This window comes from Nelumbo lutea, chromosome 2 (assembly GCF_056320005.1).
Source record: "Nelumbo lutea isolate HS-2025 chromosome 2, American lotus-T2T, whole genome shotgun sequence".
In the NCBI taxonomy this organism is placed as follows: domain Eukaryota; kingdom Viridiplantae; phylum Streptophyta; class Magnoliopsida; order Proteales; family Nelumbonaceae; genus Nelumbo; species Nelumbo lutea.
The window spans coordinates 17,218,444-17,241,058 of NC_142685.1; the positions used below are offsets into that span (position 1 = coordinate 17,218,444).

General features: G+C 36.5%; 2 protein-coding genes across 5 annotated transcripts; one reads left to right on the top strand and one right to left on the bottom strand.

The window, feature by feature from the left end:
- Positions 1–602: 602 nt before the first annotated feature.
- On the top strand, positions 603–19,850 carry LOC148868887 (Transducin/WD40 repeat-like superfamily protein). 3 transcript variants are annotated; one of them, XM_088971014.1, is made up of 20 exons: positions 2,350–2,447; positions 2,603–2,671; positions 3,862–3,970; positions 4,077–4,150; positions 4,233–4,451; positions 4,544–4,599; positions 5,241–5,475; positions 5,559–5,614; positions 5,792–6,068; positions 6,354–6,517; positions 6,648–6,793; positions 6,862–6,963; positions 7,041–7,179; positions 8,835–8,921; positions 9,006–9,167; positions 13,144–13,449; positions 13,729–13,907; positions 14,005–14,117; positions 15,937–16,307; positions 18,467–19,850. In XM_088971014.1, exons 5-20 carry the CDS (start codon positions 4,274–4,276, stop codon positions 18,950–18,952), a joined length of 3,057 nt encoding a protein of 1,018 aa, XP_088827140.1. In that variant the 5' UTR covers positions 2,350–2,447; positions 2,603–2,671; positions 3,862–3,970; positions 4,077–4,150; positions 4,233–4,273; the 3' UTR covers positions 18,953–19,850. The 3 variants fall into 3 exon arrangements, with proteins under 3 accessions (XP_088827139.1, XP_088827141.1, XP_088827140.1); XM_088971013.1 differs by lacking the exons at positions 2,350–2,447; positions 2,603–2,671 and adding exons at positions 603–878; positions 1,146–1,364 and having other exon boundaries at positions 4,077–4,451; XM_088971015.1 differs by lacking the exon at positions 2,603–2,671 and having other exon boundaries at positions 2,333–2,447.
- On the bottom strand, positions 19,691–21,528 carry LOC148868888 (Thioesterase superfamily protein). 2 transcript variants are annotated; one of them, XM_088971016.1, is made up of 3 exons: positions 21,187–21,528; positions 20,437–20,574; positions 19,691–20,011 (listed from the first exon to the last, which is right to left on the bottom strand). In XM_088971016.1, the coding sequence occupies exons 1-3, from the start codon at positions 21,373–21,375 to the stop codon at positions 19,868–19,870; spliced, it is 471 nt and encodes a 156-aa protein (XP_088827142.1). In that variant the 5' UTR covers positions 21,376–21,528; the 3' UTR covers positions 19,691–19,867. The 2 variants fall into 2 exon arrangements, with proteins under 2 accessions (XP_088827142.1, XP_088827143.1); XM_088971017.1 differs by having other exon boundaries at positions 21,205–21,509.
- Between the last annotated feature and the right edge of the window lie 1,087 nt (positions 21,529–22,615).

Here is a 22,615-nt window from a genome sequence, read left to right on the forward strand (position 1 = left end):
AAATATAAAATATATACAAAATAAATTAACGGGTGTTAATATATTACCATTTTAGTATTTAGACAAGAAAAAAAGAAAAAAAGTCCAAAACATATTCTCAAATATAAAATACATAAAACATAGGAATTACAAAAAATATAAAAAATCATAGAAATTGCAAACAAAATAAAAAATTATTTTGAAATTATAGAAACTATAGAAATTGAAAAACAAAATCAGAAAATAAAAATTGTAGAAAAAACACAAAAAATTTATTGATTGTAGAAAATAGAAAAATGTAAAAAAACATAAATTATAAAAACATAAAAAATGCAAATAAAAAAAATTAAAAACTTAAAAAAACTATTTTTTCTCTAATTCACCATTCAAGGGTAATTTGATCATAAAAAACATGGACAACTCTGTGCACTAACGGAAGATGAGTTATGAAAAATAAAAAGTTAATAAAATGGTGAGTTTTAGACATTTTAAAAAGCCGTGGTGAGTTTAACGAAAACTCATGTGAGTTGTAGACAATTACCCTTCATTTTAGAATCCCCATTATTTAAATAATGTGATGGATGGTTATTGATCGGGTACAGAACCAAACAGACGATGTGAAATCTTCAACTGCTCACGGCTCACCCGGAAACAAGTGACGAGTCGCGACAAGCAATTCCTTTTACAAATTGTTTATCCAAAAATAAAAATATTTTACAAATTTCAACATATTTCCCGCCTTAACATATTCTGCTTGCCTATACAGGCCTCTTTGATCTTCCAACCTGTTGGTTAGCCTTCAATTGCAGAATAAATCTCCCTTGGCTCTCTAGCCTAGGGTTTTGCCGTTCGAGATGAAGATAAATCGCAAACGCAAAAGATCAGATTCAACTACAAAGGTACACCAATAATCATGTCTTCGTACATTGGTTTAGTAACGGGAAATTAGGACTAGAACGCTTCAATTTTACTTCTACATTATAGTTATTTCTTAAGATCAAGACTTCAAGCTGCATTTTTTCAGAAGTTCAATCAGACATGATCTTATTTTTCATTTTCTTACGGATATAAGTTTCATCTAACATATTTCAAGAACAATAAGGGGAAAAACTCATCAGCTTCTTCTTCTTTCTCCTCCCCTTGCTCTTGCTATGTTGAATGCACAGTTGGTTTTAGAACAAATTATCGGCTTGACAACGAAGAATTGCAACGCACTGGCCTCAAACATCCACAGAGGAGACTGCATTTACTTGGCAGGATGCATGGTTGTGGTTTACAATGTAGAGTCAGGCACACAATGGCATCTCACAGTGACTTCTCGAATGCCTAAACCTTTGAGCTGTGTGGCTGTCTCACAGAATGGATGCTTCATTGCAGCCGGTGAGGTAGAACTTGACTACTCTGATACTCTCTCTCTCTCTCTCTCTCTCATATATTCAAAACTAAGGAAATTAGAAGCTTAATCTCGTTCAGATTAGCTGAAACATCAATTGGGCAGGAGAAAAGTTGAAGCTGTGATTGCTACCAATGGTATATATGCGTGCACCGGTCAGGAATCTGGAACACGGATCCTTAGGAGGCTTCCCATTGCTAAAATTACCTTAATAGGACGACCTTTTACATCCATTCCGTTGTACTCATTTTCTTGACAATAAAAAACCCAGAATCTAAGGAAAAGAGCAACCTGCATGTTGGGTGGTTAATACTATACCAAAACTTGTTACTAAAAAAAAGATCATCTGGTCAGTTTGGCTTCCAAAACTAGTAAATCTCCAAGGTGAGATCCATCAAATTATGGGTTGCAAGCACTTGTCAAGGCATAGGTATGAAACAGTTGTACAGACTACATACAATGTGTTAAACTCTCCTAATACTACAATTCTTTGGAAGGAGGCATGAATAATACTCTTATAAGTTGTTAAATTGGCAGGATAGTGAAAAAAGTGTTAAACTTGTTCATGATTGTCACTACATCTATTATTTATCAAGTTGATAATAAATTGATCTAGATTAATCAACTGTTTCTTTTAATTCATGATTTAAGTTGTTTTCTTATGCATGAAGTGCATTTTGCATGCTCATTTCATTAGACCAACCACTTACCTGTGCATTTTGTTTTTGGTTGAGGTGTGTTCTAATTACTGACCTTGCAAAGTTCCAAATATTTATTTTCTAATCCTAGTATTTTTCACAGTTCCACAATGAATCAATCACATTTATATTGCATCTTCATGTTGTGGTCTAATGTGGAAGCACAAACCAGACATCCTCGACTGCTTGCCTACTCAAACACAGAAAAAAGTTGTTGTGCTAGCGTATGTGGATGATTTTGAAGTATCTGTTGTTCTTATGTAGAGCACTTGAAAGGGAGAAAAACCTCTTTGACCAGTGATGCAGTGCAAAACTTGCAAGATGAATACTGGAAACAATTTCATTATATAACAGCCTGGATAAGAAAAGAAAATAGGGTAAGATTTAAACCTCCTCTGATGTTTATGCTAAATACTAAGATCTCCCCTCTCTTTTCAAAATAGACCAAGACCTCTCCTTTCTGATGCATTAGCCACTGTGTCTAACGAAAGAGTTAAAGTCTAATGTATTCCATTATTACATATCCTTATAGGTTTGAACCTGATATCCCACCAGGTCATGTAGCAGGTTCTCTTCACATCATCTGCTACCATCTTTCAAGGTAGCTGATGCCAATCATATTTTAGGATGAATTTCCAGTACTGTCTTTCCTCTTCAGTTGTAACCATTTTCTCAAATTTTTGATAAGAATATGTTCTCTGCTGAGATTTCAGTACTACAAATGTTATCACTTGCTAACAGGAAGCAAGAAAAGAAAGCATAGCAGATATGTCAAGGTATTGTTCAAGGTGCCAACAACCATGAAATTTGATATGGTTAATGTAAGAAGGAAGAGTGGAAGATGATATAAAGAAGCTAATGTAAGCTTGACAATCAACTATAAACTTCCATCCTATCCTCTTTCAAACATTGGAGCTTCTGACCAAGTAAAGCATTTGATAACACTAGGAGCTATGAACTCAAAAGATTGATGAGGACCAACCAAATTAAGGAGAATAATCTGTTACAATAAATATAATACATTTATCGAAGAAATTGAGCTAATGTCAAACTAGTTTATAATTGAAAACAAACATGAAATTATATACCTTGAGTTTGTCAAACAGTGATCAAAATGATTCAAAATAGGCCGCAGACTGATAAAAAACGATGGAATGGGAAAGTGGTAAATTGCTTTGTGAATGAATGGGCAAGTTTTTGATTGGTGATTCGAGCTCAAATCATTTGTGAAGGCAAATGGCAAACACCTGGTAAGGGGCAATATTGGGTTTCTGAAAATATTTAACTGCATGTGACTACATGAGGTCACATGTGACCAAATCTTGATGGATTCCTAATGGAGAGGAGGTTTTTGTCTGATGAAATCACCCCACAGGGGAAATCTTAGTATTCAGCATAAACATGAAGGGAGGCTTAAGACTTTTACCCAAAAAAATACATGGAGTTGGGGAAGAGTTAATTGTTAGTTCTAACTCATTGACTATTGGAGGAGTTACAAGGCATTGGTGGGGAATCCTTGGTCCCTTGCTCAATTTCTTTCCATAGATTTTCCAACAGAAGTATCTAGTGCCATGCAAGCACATTTCTTCATTATATTTGCACATACAGTAAATACCATGCATAATACTTTAGTTCTTTTACTCATAATGTCCTATTGATTTTTGAACTTAAAATTTTCAGTCAGTTAAAAGAAGGTTGAGTAGTTCTGTAACAGTATATTTGAAATAGAGTTGGGAACGGTTTTCAACTAAACCTTTTCTGTATTCAAACATCCAAATTGTGTTGTCACAGTCAGGGAATCAACCAGCGGTGGTAGTGTGGGAATACTCCTCTCGGGCTTTCATTTTTGAACTGAAGGGTCATCAACATGGGGTGTCATGTATTGCTTTCTCACATGATGGTTAGTTATATGGTCAGCTAGAACTTGTCTATGCCCCGATTTGTTAAAATGCATTAACTTAGGAAATCAGTGATTCTCAATTTTTTGTTTAAATTTATTTTCTCAGGAAAGCATCTGGTGTCTGTTGGATCTGTTCATGATGGATACCTTTGCCTTTGGGATTGGCGGAATGGGAGGCTGGTAACAAAGCTTAAAGCAAGTTCATCTTTGTCCTCCATTGCATCTATTGGCTTCTCTCAAAATGCAAACTGTTTTGTAACAGTTGGGAAAAGACACTTGAAGTTATGGACAATAAGATCATCTATGAAGTCTAGCTCAAATATTGGTAAAGGCTTGTTAACAATTGATGGAAAACCTGCTAATCTTGGTTGTCAGAAAGGCAATTCATTTATTTCTGTTGCATTCACCCATTGGGTTGGTAATAGCTTGATAGATGACCACTCTGCCAAATTTTGCCATATTTATGCATTGACAGATGCAGGTGAGATTCACACTCAAATTTAGCTCAACCTATTTACATATACACCTAACCCTGACTCTTGAGTATAATTCCTCTCTCTTCTTTAACTCTAGGTGTTTTATGTCTTTTACATTCTGGATTTTCAATAAGGAAGTGCATTGATTTAAAGGTATGGTGCTTCTCACAATTCATACATGGTATATGCAGTCAGTCAACTTATAGTTCAGCTATGTTGAACCATTTTTCAAAAAGAACAAAAAAAGAACGATTTTTAAGGCTTAGTGATTGAACTACCTAGATTGACCTTTTCCATTTGGGGTTTTGCCTCTATGACTTCTCTAGTTCAAACAATTTAATGTGGTTAATTATGGCATTTTATTTTTCAATACAAGAAAGTTTAAAATGGGATTTTGTAAACATTTAAAAAAATGAACTTTTTTTTTTGATAATTGAATTATGATTTTATTAATTGAGAAATGAGAGCTTTACAGGCATCCCAAGGAGAGGCACGAGGTGCAACCTCTCCTTAAAAGAAAATTACAGAAAAAACAGTAGTGAAAAGGTTACAAAACAGCCCAGTATAAGCTTTCCCTATTTCAAAGAAGCCCATTCATTTAAAAGAATAAACTTTCTTTTCTACATATATCATGTACATAGGTAAAGGCCACAAATTGTTTTGATTTGCCCTAGTCGAGTTTTAATAGTTGTTTAACTGGCACCAAATTAGGATTTTTTGAGATTGTTCTGTATTTTCTCTGTGCACTACCCTCCATGTTATAATTTTCACTGTTTCAAGTACTTACCTTTCAGGTTCAGAAAAGTTTTGCACTCTCTGTATCCAGTGAGCTTATTGCTTGTGCGTGCAGCAATGGAATTGTGCAACTGTTCACAGTTGGTACTCTCAACTATGCTGGAACTCTGCAATATTCTGAAGCCAAAAAACATCATGAAACATCAAAATTAGGCTGTGGTACAAAGTCCTCTGAGAAGGATTCTCGGCTCCCTGATGCAATAGCTTGTCAATTCTCAACTTCCAGAAAGCTTGGTGAGTATTTAAGTGTTGGAGATGTCTTGATTATAATCTAATTCCTTCATCCCATACTGATTTTTTATCTTTCCATTTTTCAGTTGTTGTTTATGGAGATCACAGCCTCTATATATGGGAAATAGACGATGTGAACAAGGTAATCTTAATATGTGTGGTGTACATTTCTTTCTACTTTTTGAGATTGATTTTTCTTTCCTTCTCCATAATCTGTAGATTTCATGCTGCCGATTTTCTAAAATGACCAGCGGTTGGTTATGGAATTCAATTTTGTGGGTTCCAATTTGATCCATTTAAAAAATTGTTAAATTTTCAGGTTAGTAAGTGTGACGTGGTTGTATCACATAGTTCCTGCATATGGGATATTAAGAACCTCTCTTCCGAAAGCATGTATTCTACTCTTGCATATGCTGGTAGGAGTTGTGCTGGTGGAGTATCTTTTGCAACGTGCTCTACAGATGGTACTATTAGGTTTTGGGACCTTGCTTTCCAAATCAGTTCAGTGAACAATGATGGAAAGGAAAGACTTGCCATGAACCAACAAATTGGTAGTAGTTCTTCAACAACTGAGCAAGTCAGTGCTATACATCTAGGTGGGTTTCCATTTACTTCATGATCTATGACAACTTTCTGTTTCTCTTGCTTGATTGACAAGCAAAACGAATGGTTAGTGGGTCAAGACAAGTTTCAATCCTAGTTCTGTGGTATTGATACTTGTTTGCATCATGAAACAAGGTCGCTCTTCAATCCATGCACATATTATGTACTTCTTAAGATATTGTCTTTTCTAGGCTTTTCCATCTAGCATCACTTATTTCTCAGATATTTTCTATGTGAATTTCTATGTTTGGTCTGTTAATAATCTTCCTCCCCACCAGCAAGCACTGCAGTTTTTGAACTGGATGCCATGGAGCCAGGTATTGGCACTCAGGGGATTCGGTCGATGGCAGTTAGTTCAGATGGAAAGTATTTGGCTGCTGGTGATTTCTTGGGGAACCTCCATGTTTATAACCTACATACTTCTGATTATACATGCTTTCAGGTAAAAGATCCTAACTTTTACATGATGCATCTAGTAGAAATGATGGAATCTAGATGCACTAACAATGGTTTTAGTGAAGACAGCATGCTATTCAATCATTATTTAACATGCTTCGTGGACACTCTGGCAGGAGGCCCATAGTGCAGAGATCCTCTCATTGAACTTCAGCTTCCCAAGAAGGCATAGTGTTAATTCTGAACAAGAACATCATGAATTCTACTACTTACTTACTTCAGGAGGAAGAGATCAAGTAATAAACCTCTACGATGTCAACAGGTCTGACTTTACTACTTTTGAGTTGTCCTTTGTTAGGTTGTCATCATCTGATCTCCTGTTTATTTCAGGGGTTTTAAAGTTATTGCAAGTCTCGATGACCATTCAGCTGCTGTGACTTCTGTAAAACTTGCATGCAATGGTCATATGATTCTCAGTTGTAGTGCTGATCGGTAAGCTAGGTAACCAAATTTCTTTCAGTTTTCCTATGGGTTGGAACACATTTTGCCACTGACCTTCTTTTAAACAGGTCTCTTGTATTTCATGATGTGGCTATAACAGATGATGGTTGTAAGGTTTCACTTTGTCATCATCAAATTGCATCTCATGGCACAGTTTATGATATGGCTATAGATCCTGCAGTGGAGGTTGCTGTCACCGTTGGCCAGGTCAATTCCTGGATAATGTGAATTATAGGAATGCTAAGACTATGAATTTGTCAAACTCGTAGCTGTTAAGATGCATCATTCACGAAATATCATGGAATGATGTGGGGGCAGTGGATTGAAATAAATTTGTAACAAATCCAGACCTACAAGACATCTGATCTGTGTTAAATGCTGCATTTGTAGCAGCTATAGGTTTGGCCATCTTATAACCATAATTGTCAAGGTGACACCTAGGTGACAAGGCACCCATGGAGGATCACCTTGATTAAGTGCCTAGCTATTTTACATGGTGTTATGAAATATTTTTCTGTTCTTTTTTGAGATTATAATAATAAGATAGACATTATTAAACTAAATTATTCATTTTGTGGGTTCTGCTTTATTGTTTTCTTATTTGTTGGGGTTTGCTCAACACACATGTTGGTATATGCTTGTATTGAACCCTCAAAAATTTCAAAACTGAAACGATAAGCAGGGAAGAACCTAAAATTTTGTCCAATCAGCACATTCATCATCATCATCAACAACAACAACAACCCTTTTCTTCTTTTCCTAGGAAAAAAACAAGGGCTAAACCCATATATTTACTGAATTTTTTTTCTTTTTTTTTCTTATGAATATGTTGATTTTCTATTTTTTTAATATGAAATTTCTACCTTTTTATGAAGGTTATAGATAACTACTAGTTGGTTACTATGGAACCTAGGGAGTTATACTTGGATTCATTGTTTTTAGGGAGAATGATGGTTCAGCCCAGGGTCAGAATTCTTAGGCCCAAAGTACAGTTGGGGTAGGTGCCAGCTCGGAATTGATGCCAATTCACGGGCGGGCATTGGTGTGTAGAGTGGGGGTATTTGACATTTTGAATTTTTGTAGGTCTGTAGTGGAATTCAGAAATCTGCAATGGGCCTGTCCGTACTTTTCCGTTTTTATTTCAAAATCCATTGACAAGGTGCCCCTTGTCACCTAGCCTCACCTTGGCACCTTGAAATACTTGCTCATAGCTTTTACATTACTTTTGGAATTATTATTTCATATCTAAGGAAAGATAAAGTACCACTTATAGTTCATAGCTATTTATTGTTGCAACTAGTCCTTAAGTGTGAATTTATTCTCAAGTATTTCTAACAGTGCTATTTTGGGTATTCCTACATCAATGCCAAACCATTTGGAAGATTGCCTTTCTTGGCAATGTATTATGTGCTTTACCAATATGCCAAAAGCCTTAAGACTGATAGAACACACCAAGCTGAGCACTTTAACATTTTAGGACCATAACATACCACCATGCTTCTACAATTGATGTCTTGGTAGCTCTCACTCTAGTGGTAGGTAGCCCTCTTCACGACAGATCACACTTTGGTGGAAGGTAGCCCTTTCCCCGTGGCTGCTTTCACTCTTCTCCAGGTAGCCCTTTCTGTGATGGCTTTCATTCTACTCTAGGTAGCCTTTTTCGTGATGGCTTTCACTCTACTCTGGGTTGCACTCTCATGATTCGAAGACGTGGTGGTAGGCTCTATACCAAATGTTGTGTGCTTGATCAATATGCCAAAAGCCTTAAAGATTGATGGAACTTGTCAAGCTGAGCACTTCAACATTTTAGGACTGTAACATAATGCTTAATAGTTGATCTCATGGTAAGTTTCTATTTGCAGGACAAGAAGATAAAAACATTCAATATTGCTGCTGGAAGGCTTATTAAAATGTTTAAGCACGAAGAGAACTTCGGAGAACCAATAAAGGTTAGATACTTAAATGGTCATTGAGGCACTTTGTCAACGCCTTCATTATTCATGATCTTATGCCTAAATTAAATCCCTTTACAGGTTACCATAGATCCAAGCAGCAGCTACATGGTTTGCTCATACTCAAATAAATCTATTTGCATTTATGACATTACACATGGAGAGTTAGTAGCAAAAGCAGTAGGGCATGGTGAAGTTATAACTGGTGTTATTTTCTTGCCTGACTTCAAGCATATTATTTCAGTGAGTCCTTTTACTTTGCTTAACTTTTACATAGTATTTTTGAAAATTCGATGTTTGCTTCTATTTAGTGCAACTTTAATAGTTTGAAGGCCCCACTAGTTATTCATTCAGCAAGGTAGTAGTTTTTAATATAAGATAATAGTCATTACAATTATGATATGCTAATATTACACATTTGGTTGAAGAAAAAGATTTGCATTGTTCAAATGATTTTATAAAGTTTAGTAGACCTAGTTATAATATAACCTTCATAACAGCGTTAAAAGATGCCTTAAAGCTAAAGGGTGTATCGTTCTGACAACACTTGGAAACTGTGCTGATACTTCACACTTGCATGGCACTTATTGTAGAATGTTGATGATGTTCCCAGCAAGAAAGTTGGACTTAACACTCATAAAAAAGATATCATAAGAAAGAACATCCAAGAGGGGAGCTACCATTTTTATTTTCTTATTTTCCCATGCTTCTAAATTATTTATTTCTGTACCCCTGTGCCATGATTTGTGGAGGTTGACAACTTGACATGCCAAAAACTTATTGATTCCCGGATAATTACAGCCATGCCATGTATCATGGTGATGCTGCAAAATTATGATAAATTCCAATTGGTGTTTTTATTGGTTGATACATGTCAAGGGCCTTTATTTACTTTTCTTTCTCTCTTTCTTCTTCTAAAGAAAATGAAAGCTGACATTGGCTGTTGTCTCTTTGCACTATTAAATTTTCCAAAATGAAGAAAACAGACTGATCACTTCTTCCATTTAGATGATCTATCTTTCAGCTCCAACAGAATGTCCAAGGTCTGGACTTTCAAAGGTCCAAATGTCCAGAAATTGAGTGCCTTAGGAGCAAATATCTCTTAGCCCTACTAGAATGTCCACGATCTAGACCATGTCTTTGTTTACAGTGTAAATATGAACTTGATACAAAATTTGCACTTGGTTCAGATTTGTATATATGCTTGTTTGTGATTATTATTCACACACTTACCTGATGTAAAATCTGTAATTTTTTCTTATTTGCACTCATTGGCAGAGCAAATTTTGCATCCCAAAAACTGATGCAAAATTTGCACCACCTTTTTAGTACCTCAATTTCCTCTCATATAAAGTAGGGACCACATCATTTTATTTACATCCTACTCAGAACAAACAAAATACAGTCAAACGTCCACAAACAAAATAAAGGCTTTGGAAGCCTTCGAAAGGAATAGGAGAGAAGAAAATGCAAGGAGAGTGGCAGAAGCTCTTGAGGGAGAAAATTGGGATGAGGAAGGAAGCCGTGAAGAGTTGGGGGAGATTGAAGAGTATTTGTGCTCCACTGCCATATCGTGCGAATGAAGTATAAGTGTTATCTATTGAGCTTGTCTTTTGTATGTTTGTTTGTTTTAGAATGGTTGGAGGTCTTCGGGGGGGGGGTTGTGGGGGGTTATCTTAACACCTGATTCGGTTCTATTCCTTTTTTGTTTTCCCTTTAATATAATTTTTTCTTTTACTCATAAAAAAAACAAAATAAAATCAAACCTGGAGTGATAGTAAACCAAAATTTACATTGAACACTGAACCCATTTGTATTCCCATGTATTTATATCAATGTAATTTCATTTGTACTGCAAACGGATGGAGCCTTTAGGAGTAAATGATTCACTTATTGTATTTATAAATTATATTATTTTGGAACTTATAATTTATAAAATATCCTTGAAAATCCTCAAGACCAAAAGCACATTGCAGATGCATGGATAAGTTAAATGTTCTTTTTAACTTGGACATTGAAAAAAGGTTGGCGGCATGGAAAAAGAACTATATCTCTTTAGGGGGTAGAATAACTTTGATTAGGGTCACACTTGCCAACCTACCCATCTACTTATTTGATTAGTTTGGAGGTGGTGAGTCGAAGTAAGGAACATGGGGGCTTAGGGTTAGGGAACCTAGTTAATAGGAATGAAGCTCTTTTGGGCATGTGGCTATGGAGGTGGGCTTTGGAAAGAGAGAGATTGTGGCATGAGGTGGTGGCTAGTATCCAATGGCTGTTTTGAATCTAGTTGGGATGTTGGGATATCTTGACGGGCCTCACCCACAACACCTTGGAAGGCAATTTTAGGCATCCTCCCAAAATTCCTCAAGCTTGTAAGGTGTGATGTTTGCAATGGTAATTCCGTGCTTTTTTTAGGAAGATGTCTGGGTGGGTAACCAACCCCTAAAAGATCTCTACCCCTCCCCCTTTTCTACTTCCCCATTCTCCCGTTGTCTCTTAATTGGGATTTTGGGTTTTGCAAAGGTTTGAGGGATGAGGAATTTGCCTGTCTCTAGTTTCTTACTACTAGATTTTGTTTGTCTGGACCCTCTTAAACCAGATAGAAGAATTTGGTCTTTGTCTTCAAGTAGCTCATTCTCTTGTTCTTTCTTCTTTAAGTCCCTTTGTTCTACTCCTTCCCCTTTGGTGTTCCCAGTTAAAGAAGTTTGGTCAAGGTTTATTCCACCTAAAATTGTTGGGTTTTGTTGGGAAGTTTATTATGGTAAAATTAATACTGTGGATAACCTGCAAAAGAAGAGACCTTATTTTTGCTTGTCCCCCAACTGGTGCATCTTATCAGAATGAGGACTGTTTTCACCTATTGATCTCTTGCTCCTTTACTGAAGAGATGTGGAATTGGGTTTTTATGCTATTTGGGTGCAGGTGGAACTTGCAATCTGAATTAAATCTGCTCTTTGATCCATCTACTTTTGGATGGCCAACCAAGAGAGGGAAGTTAATGTGGAAATGTATTAGGGTAACTCTCTTATGGACCATTTGGGAGGAAAGAAATGCTATAATTTTCTAGGAGGAGAGAAGCATTGTTGAAATAAAGGAGTGTATACTGACAAGGGTAATCCTTTGGTTAAAAACTACTGATCTCTTTGTGGATTACTCTAGTGATGATCTTCGAAGGAGTTGGGCAGCAGTGGCCTCCACTTCATCCAAGGAGAATAAACCTCAAGTAAGGTGGATTCCACCTTTGGAAGGGGTTGTAAAGTTGAATTTTGATGGGAGCAGTCAAGGCAACCCAGGACCTTCAGGTATAGGAGGGATCTTGAGGAATAAGGATAGTAACATTCTCTCCTTATTCTCAGGACCAGTGGGCATTGGAGATTCAACAAGGGCTGAACTACTAGCTGCGGTACAAGGACTACAGATTGCCAACCGACTTGGAGTGACTAATTTGATAGTTGAGGGAGTCTCTAAGGTGATAGTGGGATGGTTGTCGGACCCGGATACTGTTGTTTGGTAGGGACATCATCAAAAAAGTCAAATGGCTCACAAGAACCATGTTGATAAATTTTCAGTGGGTTAGCAGATCAGCCAATACTATGACAGATTCTCTAGCTAAACGAAGGGCTTCAAGGGATTCTTTGTTTTGGGCTACTTTTGTAACTGTAATCTGGAAAAAAGAGTTGGGATTGATCCATCATCGAGGGGAGGTAACACCTCGTGCCTCCTCTTAGGGTGTTTGTACCATTTCTGTTTCTATTTAATAAAATTTACAGTGATTCATCAAAAAAAAAAAAAGAAGGAAAAATTGAACCTACTGTGAACTGCAACAGCAGTATGCCTACATGAATTGTACAATTAATTCTATATTACTAAGGATATGTTATATGGTGGGTGCTGAATTGCAGATAAATAGGCAAAAGAAAAAGAAGGTTGCCTGACTTGAAGAATTAATACACAAGGTAGTATGACAAGTCTATTAATATAATATGTTTCTTAGGTATAAATAGACTTGCCATACTATCTTGTATTACATGCTTCTAGGGCTGCAAGTATGTTGCTTGACTTGAAGAATTTCAGCTACATTGGGCTCAGGTTAGGGTTTGGGTCCATTGAAAATTTAACAAATTCCCAACCCAACCTGGCCTGAGTTGCATCCTACATGCTTCGATGTGTTCTTAAAGTTGGTTATGTTATTATGCATTGAGGTGATCCTTTATTCCAGGTAGGTGGTGATGGCTGCATTTTCATTTGGAAACTACCTGCTCCTTTGTCATCAAGAATGCTTCAAAGAATGAAGGAACATTCTGGTTCTTCTATAGACATGGTTCAAATGTTACCTTCAGTTGAATGTGTATCACATGAAGAGGTTCTTCATCCATGCAATATCAATTCTAAAGAAATCTCCATGCTGGATTCCAGCCAAGATGATCAAAGAATGGTCCAAGAAGGGGGCTTGGAAATTTCACCATTTAAATTCAGCATTTCAAGACTTCCAAAGTGGGCACAAGCCAAAATGCACCATTACCAGGTATAGGGAAATGGTAAAATTATTCCTAAAATAACATATTGTTCTTCATAATCTCCATGATATTGCCAATTTATGTCCTTGATTTTGACCCAAGGAAATATACAAATTCCTTTGTTGCAAAGAGGAGTATCTCACTTCCTTGAAGTTGTCTAAAATTTCTTAGGATTGTTGAAATATCTAAGATCTTTATTACACAACATACATCAGAAGACTAAAGATCTTCATCATATATAATCTAATTATGTACCAACTCTTTGGATGCCCTGTCATTACTATCAGAAAGCAGAACCAGAATCAATCTCATCCTCAGTAGCTGGTAATGGTGGCACATCTACTCCGATGTGTCCTAAGGTTCACACACCATGTAAAAATGATTTGGGAGGCAGTGATCTCACGCCCAAGGATTCATTTGGTATAGAAGCTAGTTCAAGTTCTTCAGTGCCTCAAGAAATTCCAAGGTGTGACACTATGACTATTAACAACTTTACATGGTGAAGCTATCTAGTTAATGGAAGTTGTTCTAAGACTATAACCTGTATCTTGCATATGCTTCAGACACTTGGACAATCGCTGGCTCACCATTCATACTGTCTGTCTTGATATGCTTGAATCTCCAGAAGAAAGAGATTTCAAGGAAGTGATAATGCCTATCTCCAGTCAAATATTGTGTAAGCTTAAAGCTTCCTCCTTAGTCATTTCACCCATTTAGTTTTTCTATTACTACAAAAACAATCCATTTAGTTTCTTTATACTGCATAAATGATTTCGGTATATTGGCAATGGCATGTTGCTAACTTGCCATATGCAACTTAGGAATGATGTATTTAGGGTTGTCAGACAAGATCCTACATGTCAACATGGGCAAGCCCATTAGATGGGCTAGCACATTAATCGCATGAAGCATATTCACGGTAGGATTGAGGATGCTGAAAACTTATGCACCATGGAAACCACTACATTTGTCCAGCAAAAGGAGATCTCTTCCAAAATTTGAGCTTACATTTTTGTGATCCAGGCAGCCAGGGATGTTGTCACCTTACACTAGCCCTCCTGGATTTGTTCTGTGCAAATATCCGAGGCACAGTCAGTGGCTTGCTTCCATAGAAACGCTTAGACAGGGGTATTACAGTAGTTAACTTGAAAATAATAATATGCATCTGTAAGACTATAACTAGATGCTGAAACATTTTTTTCAGTAGAAACATAAATTTCTATGTACCTATGCACTATATGTGATAGCAGTACATGTGCACCTTTTCATTCGTCTAAAACACCTATGTAAACTTGCGTCATCATATGAGTAGAAAAGGGCCATTAACCAATTCTGGTTCCGGTCAGTGTTGCATGAACTCTCCTAAATGGACAATGCGTGTCAGACACTGCACAGATTCCTGAGGACACTTTTAAGTAACATTTCCTTTTTATCTTCAAGCTTATTTGACATTAGCAAATAGATAATTTACAAAATGAATGCCATTTTTCATATAAAATGTTAATTAATCTTTAATAGCAAAAACGATATTTTAGTTTTGCAGGTAAGTAATGTTAATAGTATATACTTTTCCATAGACATTTATGGAGAGGTGGACTGGATATGAACCTAACCTACAGGATCTTTCGCATTAAGTAGCTGCTCTCAGAGATGAATCTATGCTCTCTGTTCTCGCACTTGCCAGCCCAAAATTTACCAAGCAATGGTACCTAACATATGGGCTAAAAAGATAAATGAAAAGTTTAGTATGTAGGACATGTAAGAGTTAGGGGGGATGCTAATCCTACTCTCCAAGTAGAATAGAGATGCATTCTCACCATTGCATTCATATACCAAGCATGGTTCAAAGTATCAATACACCTGTGTATCGGTACTTTAACTGATACACCTTTTATTTAGTTTTTTCTTTTTCAACTTTTAGTTTTAAGTGTGTGTGTGTGTATAAAATTTAATATAAAAAGGATTTTGTAAAAACACAGGTGTATCGGGGCCCAAAGATACGATGCGATACCTTACCTTTTCCAAAAAAAAGATACGATGCGATACACCCCATATTGGGCGTATCGTGTCGATACTACGAACCTTGATACCATGTAAGATGGTGTAATTACCAAATAACCCATGTGAAAAGAGTACATCTCCAATCCTATTTGCAAGAATATGGTTATGATCTTTTGTTTTAATTCAATAGCTATGAAGAGAAGATTTAAAAACAAAACCATAATGATAAAACACTATGCTTTTGGTGGATCATGGTAAGCTCTAAGAGAAGTCAGCTATTCACCACTAGAGGATCTGGTTAGTAACATCTTCAACTATGAATTGTTTGTTCTGTAGGTCCCACGTATGATGCACCTCTTCAGATGTTAGGATGCGTTTTCTTCCATGCCTGTATCTTTTGCTAACTGATTAACATGAAACTTTTGTGGTCTGATTGTAATACATTTACTATGGTGGCTGTTGATGATGAAGAACAACTGCCTGTTCTAATGCAGCACGTGACTCTGCTATGGAGGGACTACCCAACATTGACAGCATGGGGGCCACATCAGGTGATCCAACTATAATGAACCACCTCTCCGTGGAGCCTTACTGTTCTGGTAACCAGGTTGTGAGTGATGGCCGTGGTCACACTTCAAGTGTACAGGCATCAAGTTCTGTTGACACTGAGTGCAAGAATGAAGACCAATGCAGACTCAATGCAAAAACATATTCTGAACTAGCTCCTAGTGAAGTACAGCTTAAATCATGTGCCGGAGAAAGCATGTTTCAGACATCTATGAGCAAGGCAGAAAAAGAGGAAAATGGCATGTGTCAAGATGACCTCTACAGCCAGCACTATTGCAATTTATCAACAGCAGTGAAGGTTAGTAACCCATTGTATCCTCATGGTTTAGTCTCTCTCCCTCTCTCTCTCTCTCTCTCTCTCTCTCTCTTCAGACAGCATTTTTGCAATTTATCGATAGCAGTGAAGGTTAGTAATCCATTACATCCCCATGTTTTAGTCTAATCTCCCTTGTTACCACGGCTATTTTTCCCTACTCATGTTTTAGTGCTATACCTGACTATTATTAGGCCTGTTAATGGGTTGGATCTGTGTCTGAGCTGATAAGAAAACATACAGGCCCTTTCCTGTCAAGACTATGGGGATGTAGAACTGATGCTTTGAGAAAATTGGGCTTATCAGGTCTGACCCAATAACTAATTTAACAACAAACCTGCTAATATTGTTGTTCTCTTTTCTCAAAATATCTTATTATATCAACATTTTTAGACATCTTATAAGAAGTTATTACAGCTAACCATGGGAAGCATATATAAAATGTTGGGGCTATCTTTGTCATGTTCTAATACATATATGTATGCATGTTATATATGCATTTACATTATCTGTTTGGGCATTAATTGTCTCATAACATGTAAGCGCAATCTTGACCCTATATATTTAGGACTCAGAATGCAAACCCAGACCTTGTGTTATACGGTTCAGGCATGTTAGCATTGTTCAAAGATTTTTAATTTGAATCAAGTGGATTTGGAATCATCAAACTTTATACTTTGTATCAACCATACCTGGATACCCGTACAAGGGTTGTCGGGCACCTCAGCATTTAGTATAAATTTTGTATTTAATGCTTTATCCAGCCGTGCCCTTGCCATAACCGGGCAAAATAGCTTTGTATACTGTAATTATGAAGGATCTAATGATCTGTTAACAGAAAATAAATAGGAACTGTGTGTACCACTACACAGGGCCGTTCCTGTTAAAATTTACAGATTTCCCCACTATGTGGTTTGGGATTTACAGTGCCAAAAATCCTTTCATAAAGGAGAAATATGAGGTGTTAGCATAATATTACATGCCAGTTATCTGGTTCGTTTTACACTAGGTACTGAAAGAAATTTTGTGGTTCTACACTTCTTTGGTGTTGGCGTCAATTAGTTCCTTTGGGATTGTTTGATTGGTCAAATTGATAATCGTGGCTATGGTTAGGTAATTTAATTGATAAATAAAATCTAGACCCCAGGCATTAGACAATGTATTTCTGAACCTATGGTCTCTCTCTCTCTCTCTCTCTCTCTCTCTCTCTCTCCTTGGTAAGTATTATTACTGTATTACTATAGATTGTTAGCAGTAGATCTTACAAAAGGAGGTCTATGATTGTATTGCTCTGAAAGACCTTCCATGCTGCCGGTGCGACAAGTGATGACCCCTAGGGAGCTTAAATTCCATGGTAGTGCCCTATGTCATTGTTTAGATAATTTTCCTCCCCAATTAGGATTTGTTCTTCTCTCCTGATACATGTATATAGTTGCATAAGCATATGAACTATATGATGTTTTATGTACACATTGTTCATTAAAAAATTACAAGATAAGAACTTTGTTGTTCACTCATTATCAAAGATGGTTTAGGTGTAGACACTGAACTATCTTACTGTGTGTCTGTACTGCTTTAGCTTAATGAAAGAAAACCATCAGTTAGGAGAAGTTACCCGAGACACTTTGTTATGCATTTTGATCATCTTACAGGCTGCAAGAACTTTTTGATGCACCTACTTGCAATTCAGGGAGTACATACATCCCTAAACCATAACACAGATGGAGCCATCCATCATGGTCCACCAAGTTGGGTGTTAGCAGAACATCAGTCATGTGATGCATGTAACTTGATATTCCTTCCAACTAAATAAGTTGGTGGTGCATCTTGTCTCCGAGACTTAAAAAGTCTAAAACACGCCTCCGGGCATTTTTTTAAAGGAAATAAGTTGATAATCAACAAAGGATTTCAAGCTAGAGGGCAAAGCGAATTCAAAGGTCATATTTGAAACATTTTGGTCATTGATTATGGACTTAATCCAACTATTAATGGATCTTTTTTTTTTTTTTTTACTTTCTTTACTTGATTATGGGTTTTGTAAAGCAGTTGATGAAAGGCATATTTGCAATTGGGTACTTTTATTTAACCATCTTATATGCATAACCAATGTGCTAACATGTGCTTACTTTAAATATCTATCGCAGGATGCAAAGGACTCGACAGGAAGCTTGGTGAGCACCAACGACACTTCCCAGCAAAGTGAAATAACTAATGGCCTTACATCAGATAACCTTTCGAACATGGAAGGTATAAAAGGAAAACAAAAGGAGGGAGGTATCATAGAAAGAAGTGAGATACAGGAAAAAATCACCGAGTGCAAGGAAGCATTACTTAGGTTAGATGCTGCAGCAGACTCTGCACTTCAGTTATTTCATGAGTTGGGGATCTTTGTCTCTAGAGAAGATGCATCATTTGGCTGTAGGGCTTACTTATATGATCAAGCAGTGGGTCTCCTACCATCAATAAAAGAGAAAGTTAATGCTCTTGCTGATTTGATGCAATCTGCCAAGAGGAATTCATGTGTAGACACTAGGGTGGAAACTTCCAGTTCGACATTTGAACCTCTGTTAGGAAAATTTGCAGAAAGTCTTTCACATCAGGTCCTTGAATTGGTGAGGAAGAATCTCTAATAATCACTAGAAAGTCTAGAATGCCTTTGGGTAACTTCATCTCATATTCTTGCATCAAAGGTTCATTTTCAGATCTTTGGTAAATGGTAACACCTCCCAATATCGTGGATTTCTTCAAACATAATATGCTTCTCCGAAAAATCTTAAGGGAAGATAATGTGGAAGTATACAAGGGCTGCCATCCTTTTGGAGCATTTTGATGCTAAAACTTTTGACATAATAAAAGGTGAACATCGTTATTGGTGTTACATCAGGAGGAATGCCACATGGGGTTTCTATGAGATAAGTCCCCATATGGTTGTTAAGGCGTTGCGTAAGTGATGCCATGAGATTGTCCATAAGGCGTTAAGGTGTTCCCTAGGCTACAGAGCATTTGGCACCTCCGTGGCCAATTAGGCAACAAAGTGACTAGATATAAAGGATTACAGTTGAGAGAATTATGAAGGCCTTGAGGGTTTGTGGAGGAAGAATTAAAGGTAAGGAGGAGAAAGAAGAGTTGCATCAACGTTTTATCCCCCATTTCTTCAGTCAAGTTAAAGGCTGCAAGTATGCAATCCCCTCCTTATCTATGGTTAAAACAACGGCTTAGCGCCTTATTATTATTTTTTTTTTCCACTTATCCTCTTATTCCTCTTTGCCTTGTAAGATTTGAAGTTTGAATGATAGAAAGTCAAAAACTTCAAAAGAATATTAAAGAAGAATCACTTTCTAATGTTCAGGTGAAACAAACAAAGCACATTGAGAAGAAAAATGTGTGCTTTACATCAACTGTCATTCATAGTAACATTTGATGCTTAATGATGCATCGTCCAATTAGTGTCCAGTAGCAACAAACTTTATCCAATGTACAAAATGCATGCCATGAGGAATACATTTCTATCACAGGTTTTGATACTCATTCATCAGGTAGCAGCATCAGATTTTGCTGGGAATTTTACCATACAATGAATGGCGACCTTCTGCAATAAGTTCCCCAGTCACTTTGTTTTTAAATAAAATAACTGTTCCAGAATAGCCTCCCTTTTGCCCTAAAGCTCTGGAGGTAATTTCCAATTCATCCTGTAAATTCATAAACCAGAAACATAGGTTCCTCAGCACACTTTTTGCATTGGTTCTATATTATACTTTTCCAAAACAAGCAGAGTATAGATACTATCTTATGCTATCAAATGCAGTTTTATTACAGTGCTCCCCATGAACCAATAACAGATGAGGATTAATAGAAACTTTATTATATATTACTGCTGACGATATAACATTAGAATAAATAATGTTATAGAGGGAAGCATTATAAAGTTGATGAAAAACATAGATAATTCATGATCCAATCTTGGTTGATTAATGAATTTGTAAGCATTATAAATCCAAAATAAGCACTCCGGTAATAGATACAGCAGATCATGTATCCATGGGAATAACTGTATATAATTAATGTCAACTGATAAAAGAGAATTTCAATTTCAACGTAGAGCAGACAGCCTTACATTGGCCTTGGCAGTTGATAGGATTGAAATTGACATGTCCACAGAGACTTTTAATGGGAGATCATCATAGACAGAAGCTTCTCCGACATCATCAACCAAGCTCGCAATGGCACCTGCGGACAAGTTTCCACTTGCATCCTGTGGAAGGATTCAATAGTCAAATGCATTGCAAAGTTGAACTGCTTCTGGTGAATTTTTTGAACAAACAGGACATAGTTCCCAGTGAAGTAGGTACGTTAGTGAATTACGTGATCTAGTTACTTCGTGCAAATTTTAGTAAAAGGGATAGAATTGGTCAATTAGGCATGGATTGTCTTCTCTTTCTTTTCATGGACTTGGGATACGAGGTCACATCCTTCAGATTGTTTATCTCAGTGGTCCTTCTTTCCTGAACATTTTCTGCGTGCAGTCATGAATAGAATTCCAAAGTCCAAAGGAATATTGAAATTGGCCTTGGATTGAGACCTAAATAAACCAGATTCTGCCAACGGACTTTAGTTATTTCCTCGTTTCCATGTTCGAGAAGAGAAACACTAATTCAAGTGTCGGATCAGATCTTGGATACACAGATGAATACTGAACACTAGACAAAGTTTAAGATATGATCAGTCTGGAACTAGAAACCTAAAAATTCTGATCAAGAATTCCGAACAAAAGGTCGACTGTATACCAACAAGGGAGAAAGGCTGGAAAAAGAAGTTTAGATATTGTAGGTGTTTGTTGAGAAGCTGAGAGATTTGGCGTTCTTACAGTTAAGCGAGGAGGGACCTTGAAAGTGCAAGAGACGAAGCCAGGTTCGACCCGATCGACGCGGATGCCCCTGAGGATGAAGTTTTCGTAGGGACCGTCTCCGGCTGAGTGATGAGGACGAACGGCTAGTCGCGATGCGGTCTCCGACTCCTTCGTCATTAACCCCAAGTACTCCCTCGCCTTCTCCATTTTGGACGATTTTCGCGGTTTACCCTCGTAGGCTTTTGTTTCTTACTCTCCAAGACCTTAGTTTTTTAGACAGCTTCCTTAGTTGGACGCGTGTGACTGTGTGAGCAAATATATCACCGATGAACTAACAATTCTTCAGGTATTAGGTTTTCTTTCTGTGGGTCTCTTTATCACTGTATTGACTTTTCTAGACCGTTCATCGCTATGACCTTCCAGAGTCCGGACCATCTGAAAAAAATATCCAGTGTCATGTTATTAGATTTTGGGATGTTATGAATGCATGCATAGATCATATTATTAGGAATAACAATAATATGAGGATTTGTATCCTAATTAAGGTCATGTTTGGGAGTGATTAAGTGGAAAATAAGTGTTTAAAAATAAGTAATTATTTTTATTTGGCTTCCAAATTTTTTAAATATTTATTTTTTAAAATAAGCACTTATTTTATATTGGGTGTTTGGTAGTCTTTTTTTTTTAATAAGCACTTCAATAAGCATTTGTGACTATTTTTCCATTCATTTTTTTTTCAAAATTTTAAAATATATCATTTGAAAGCATTTTTATAAAAAGCACCTTTATAAAAGTACTTATGAAAGCATTTTTACAAAAACACTTTCGTAAAAGTATTTTTACAAAATCATTTTTATAAAAGCATTTTCATAAAAACACTTTTGTAAAAATACTTTCACAAAAGTACTTTTCTAAAAATGCTTTCATAAAAGTATTTTTTATAAAATTCAACTAGGGATAATTTTATAAGTGGTATTTTAAAATTCAACTAGGGATAATTTTGGAAGAAAAAAATTGAATAAGTACTTATTATACAAGCACTTAAAAAACTAGAAATTTGGGCTTAAAAAATAAGCACTTATTTTGGGTTTTACTTTACCTAAGAAAATATCATAACATTAATTAACCCTTCTTTGTTTTGGGTAAAGAAGAAAGGAGCTACACAAGATGGGGTAACCATTCCCCCAAAATCAAAAGAAAAAAATAAGATTTAAATCTCTACATGCAAGAAACTAAGATAAATCCATAAAAGTACCAAGGTGTCATAAATTTGCAATCCAATCCGTTGCTCGACTTATGTCTTTGCAAATGTGCTTATAACTTATCTTCAATTTGTCTTCTTTTGTAATCTTGTGGTAGTCTTTGATCAACGTAATGGTACTCCGAGGGATCTCACACTTCCTCTTATAAGCTTTTAACTGTCAATTTGCAATATCCTTCAATAAGG

Excerpts from the sequence above, each read along its gene's own strand:
- LOC148868888 (XM_088971016.1), bottom strand. The coding sequence starts at position 21,375 with ATGGAGAAGGCGAGGGAGTACTTGGGGTTAATGACGAAGGAGTCGGAG. Across the intron at positions 20,575-21,186 it reads AGGTCCCTCCTCGCTTAACT|GATGCAAGTGGAAACTTGTC; the intron begins GTAAGAACGCCA and ends ATCCTTCCACAG. Across the intron at positions 20,012-20,436 it reads TATCAACTGCCAAGGCCAAT|GATGAATTGGAAATTACCTC; the intron begins GTAAGGCTGTCT and ends ATGAATTTACAG.
- LOC148868887 (XM_088971013.1), top strand. The coding sequence starts at position 834 with ATGAAGATAAATCGCAAACGCAAAAGATCAGATTCAACTACAAAG. Across the intron at positions 879-1,145 it reads GATCAGATTCAACTACAAAG|TTGGTTTTAGAACAAATTAT; the intron begins GTACACCAATAA and ends TTGAATGCACAG. Across the intron at positions 6,794-6,861 it reads AACCTCTACGATGTCAACAG|GGGTTTTAAAGTTATTGCAA; the intron begins GTCTGACTTTAC and ends TGTTTATTTCAG.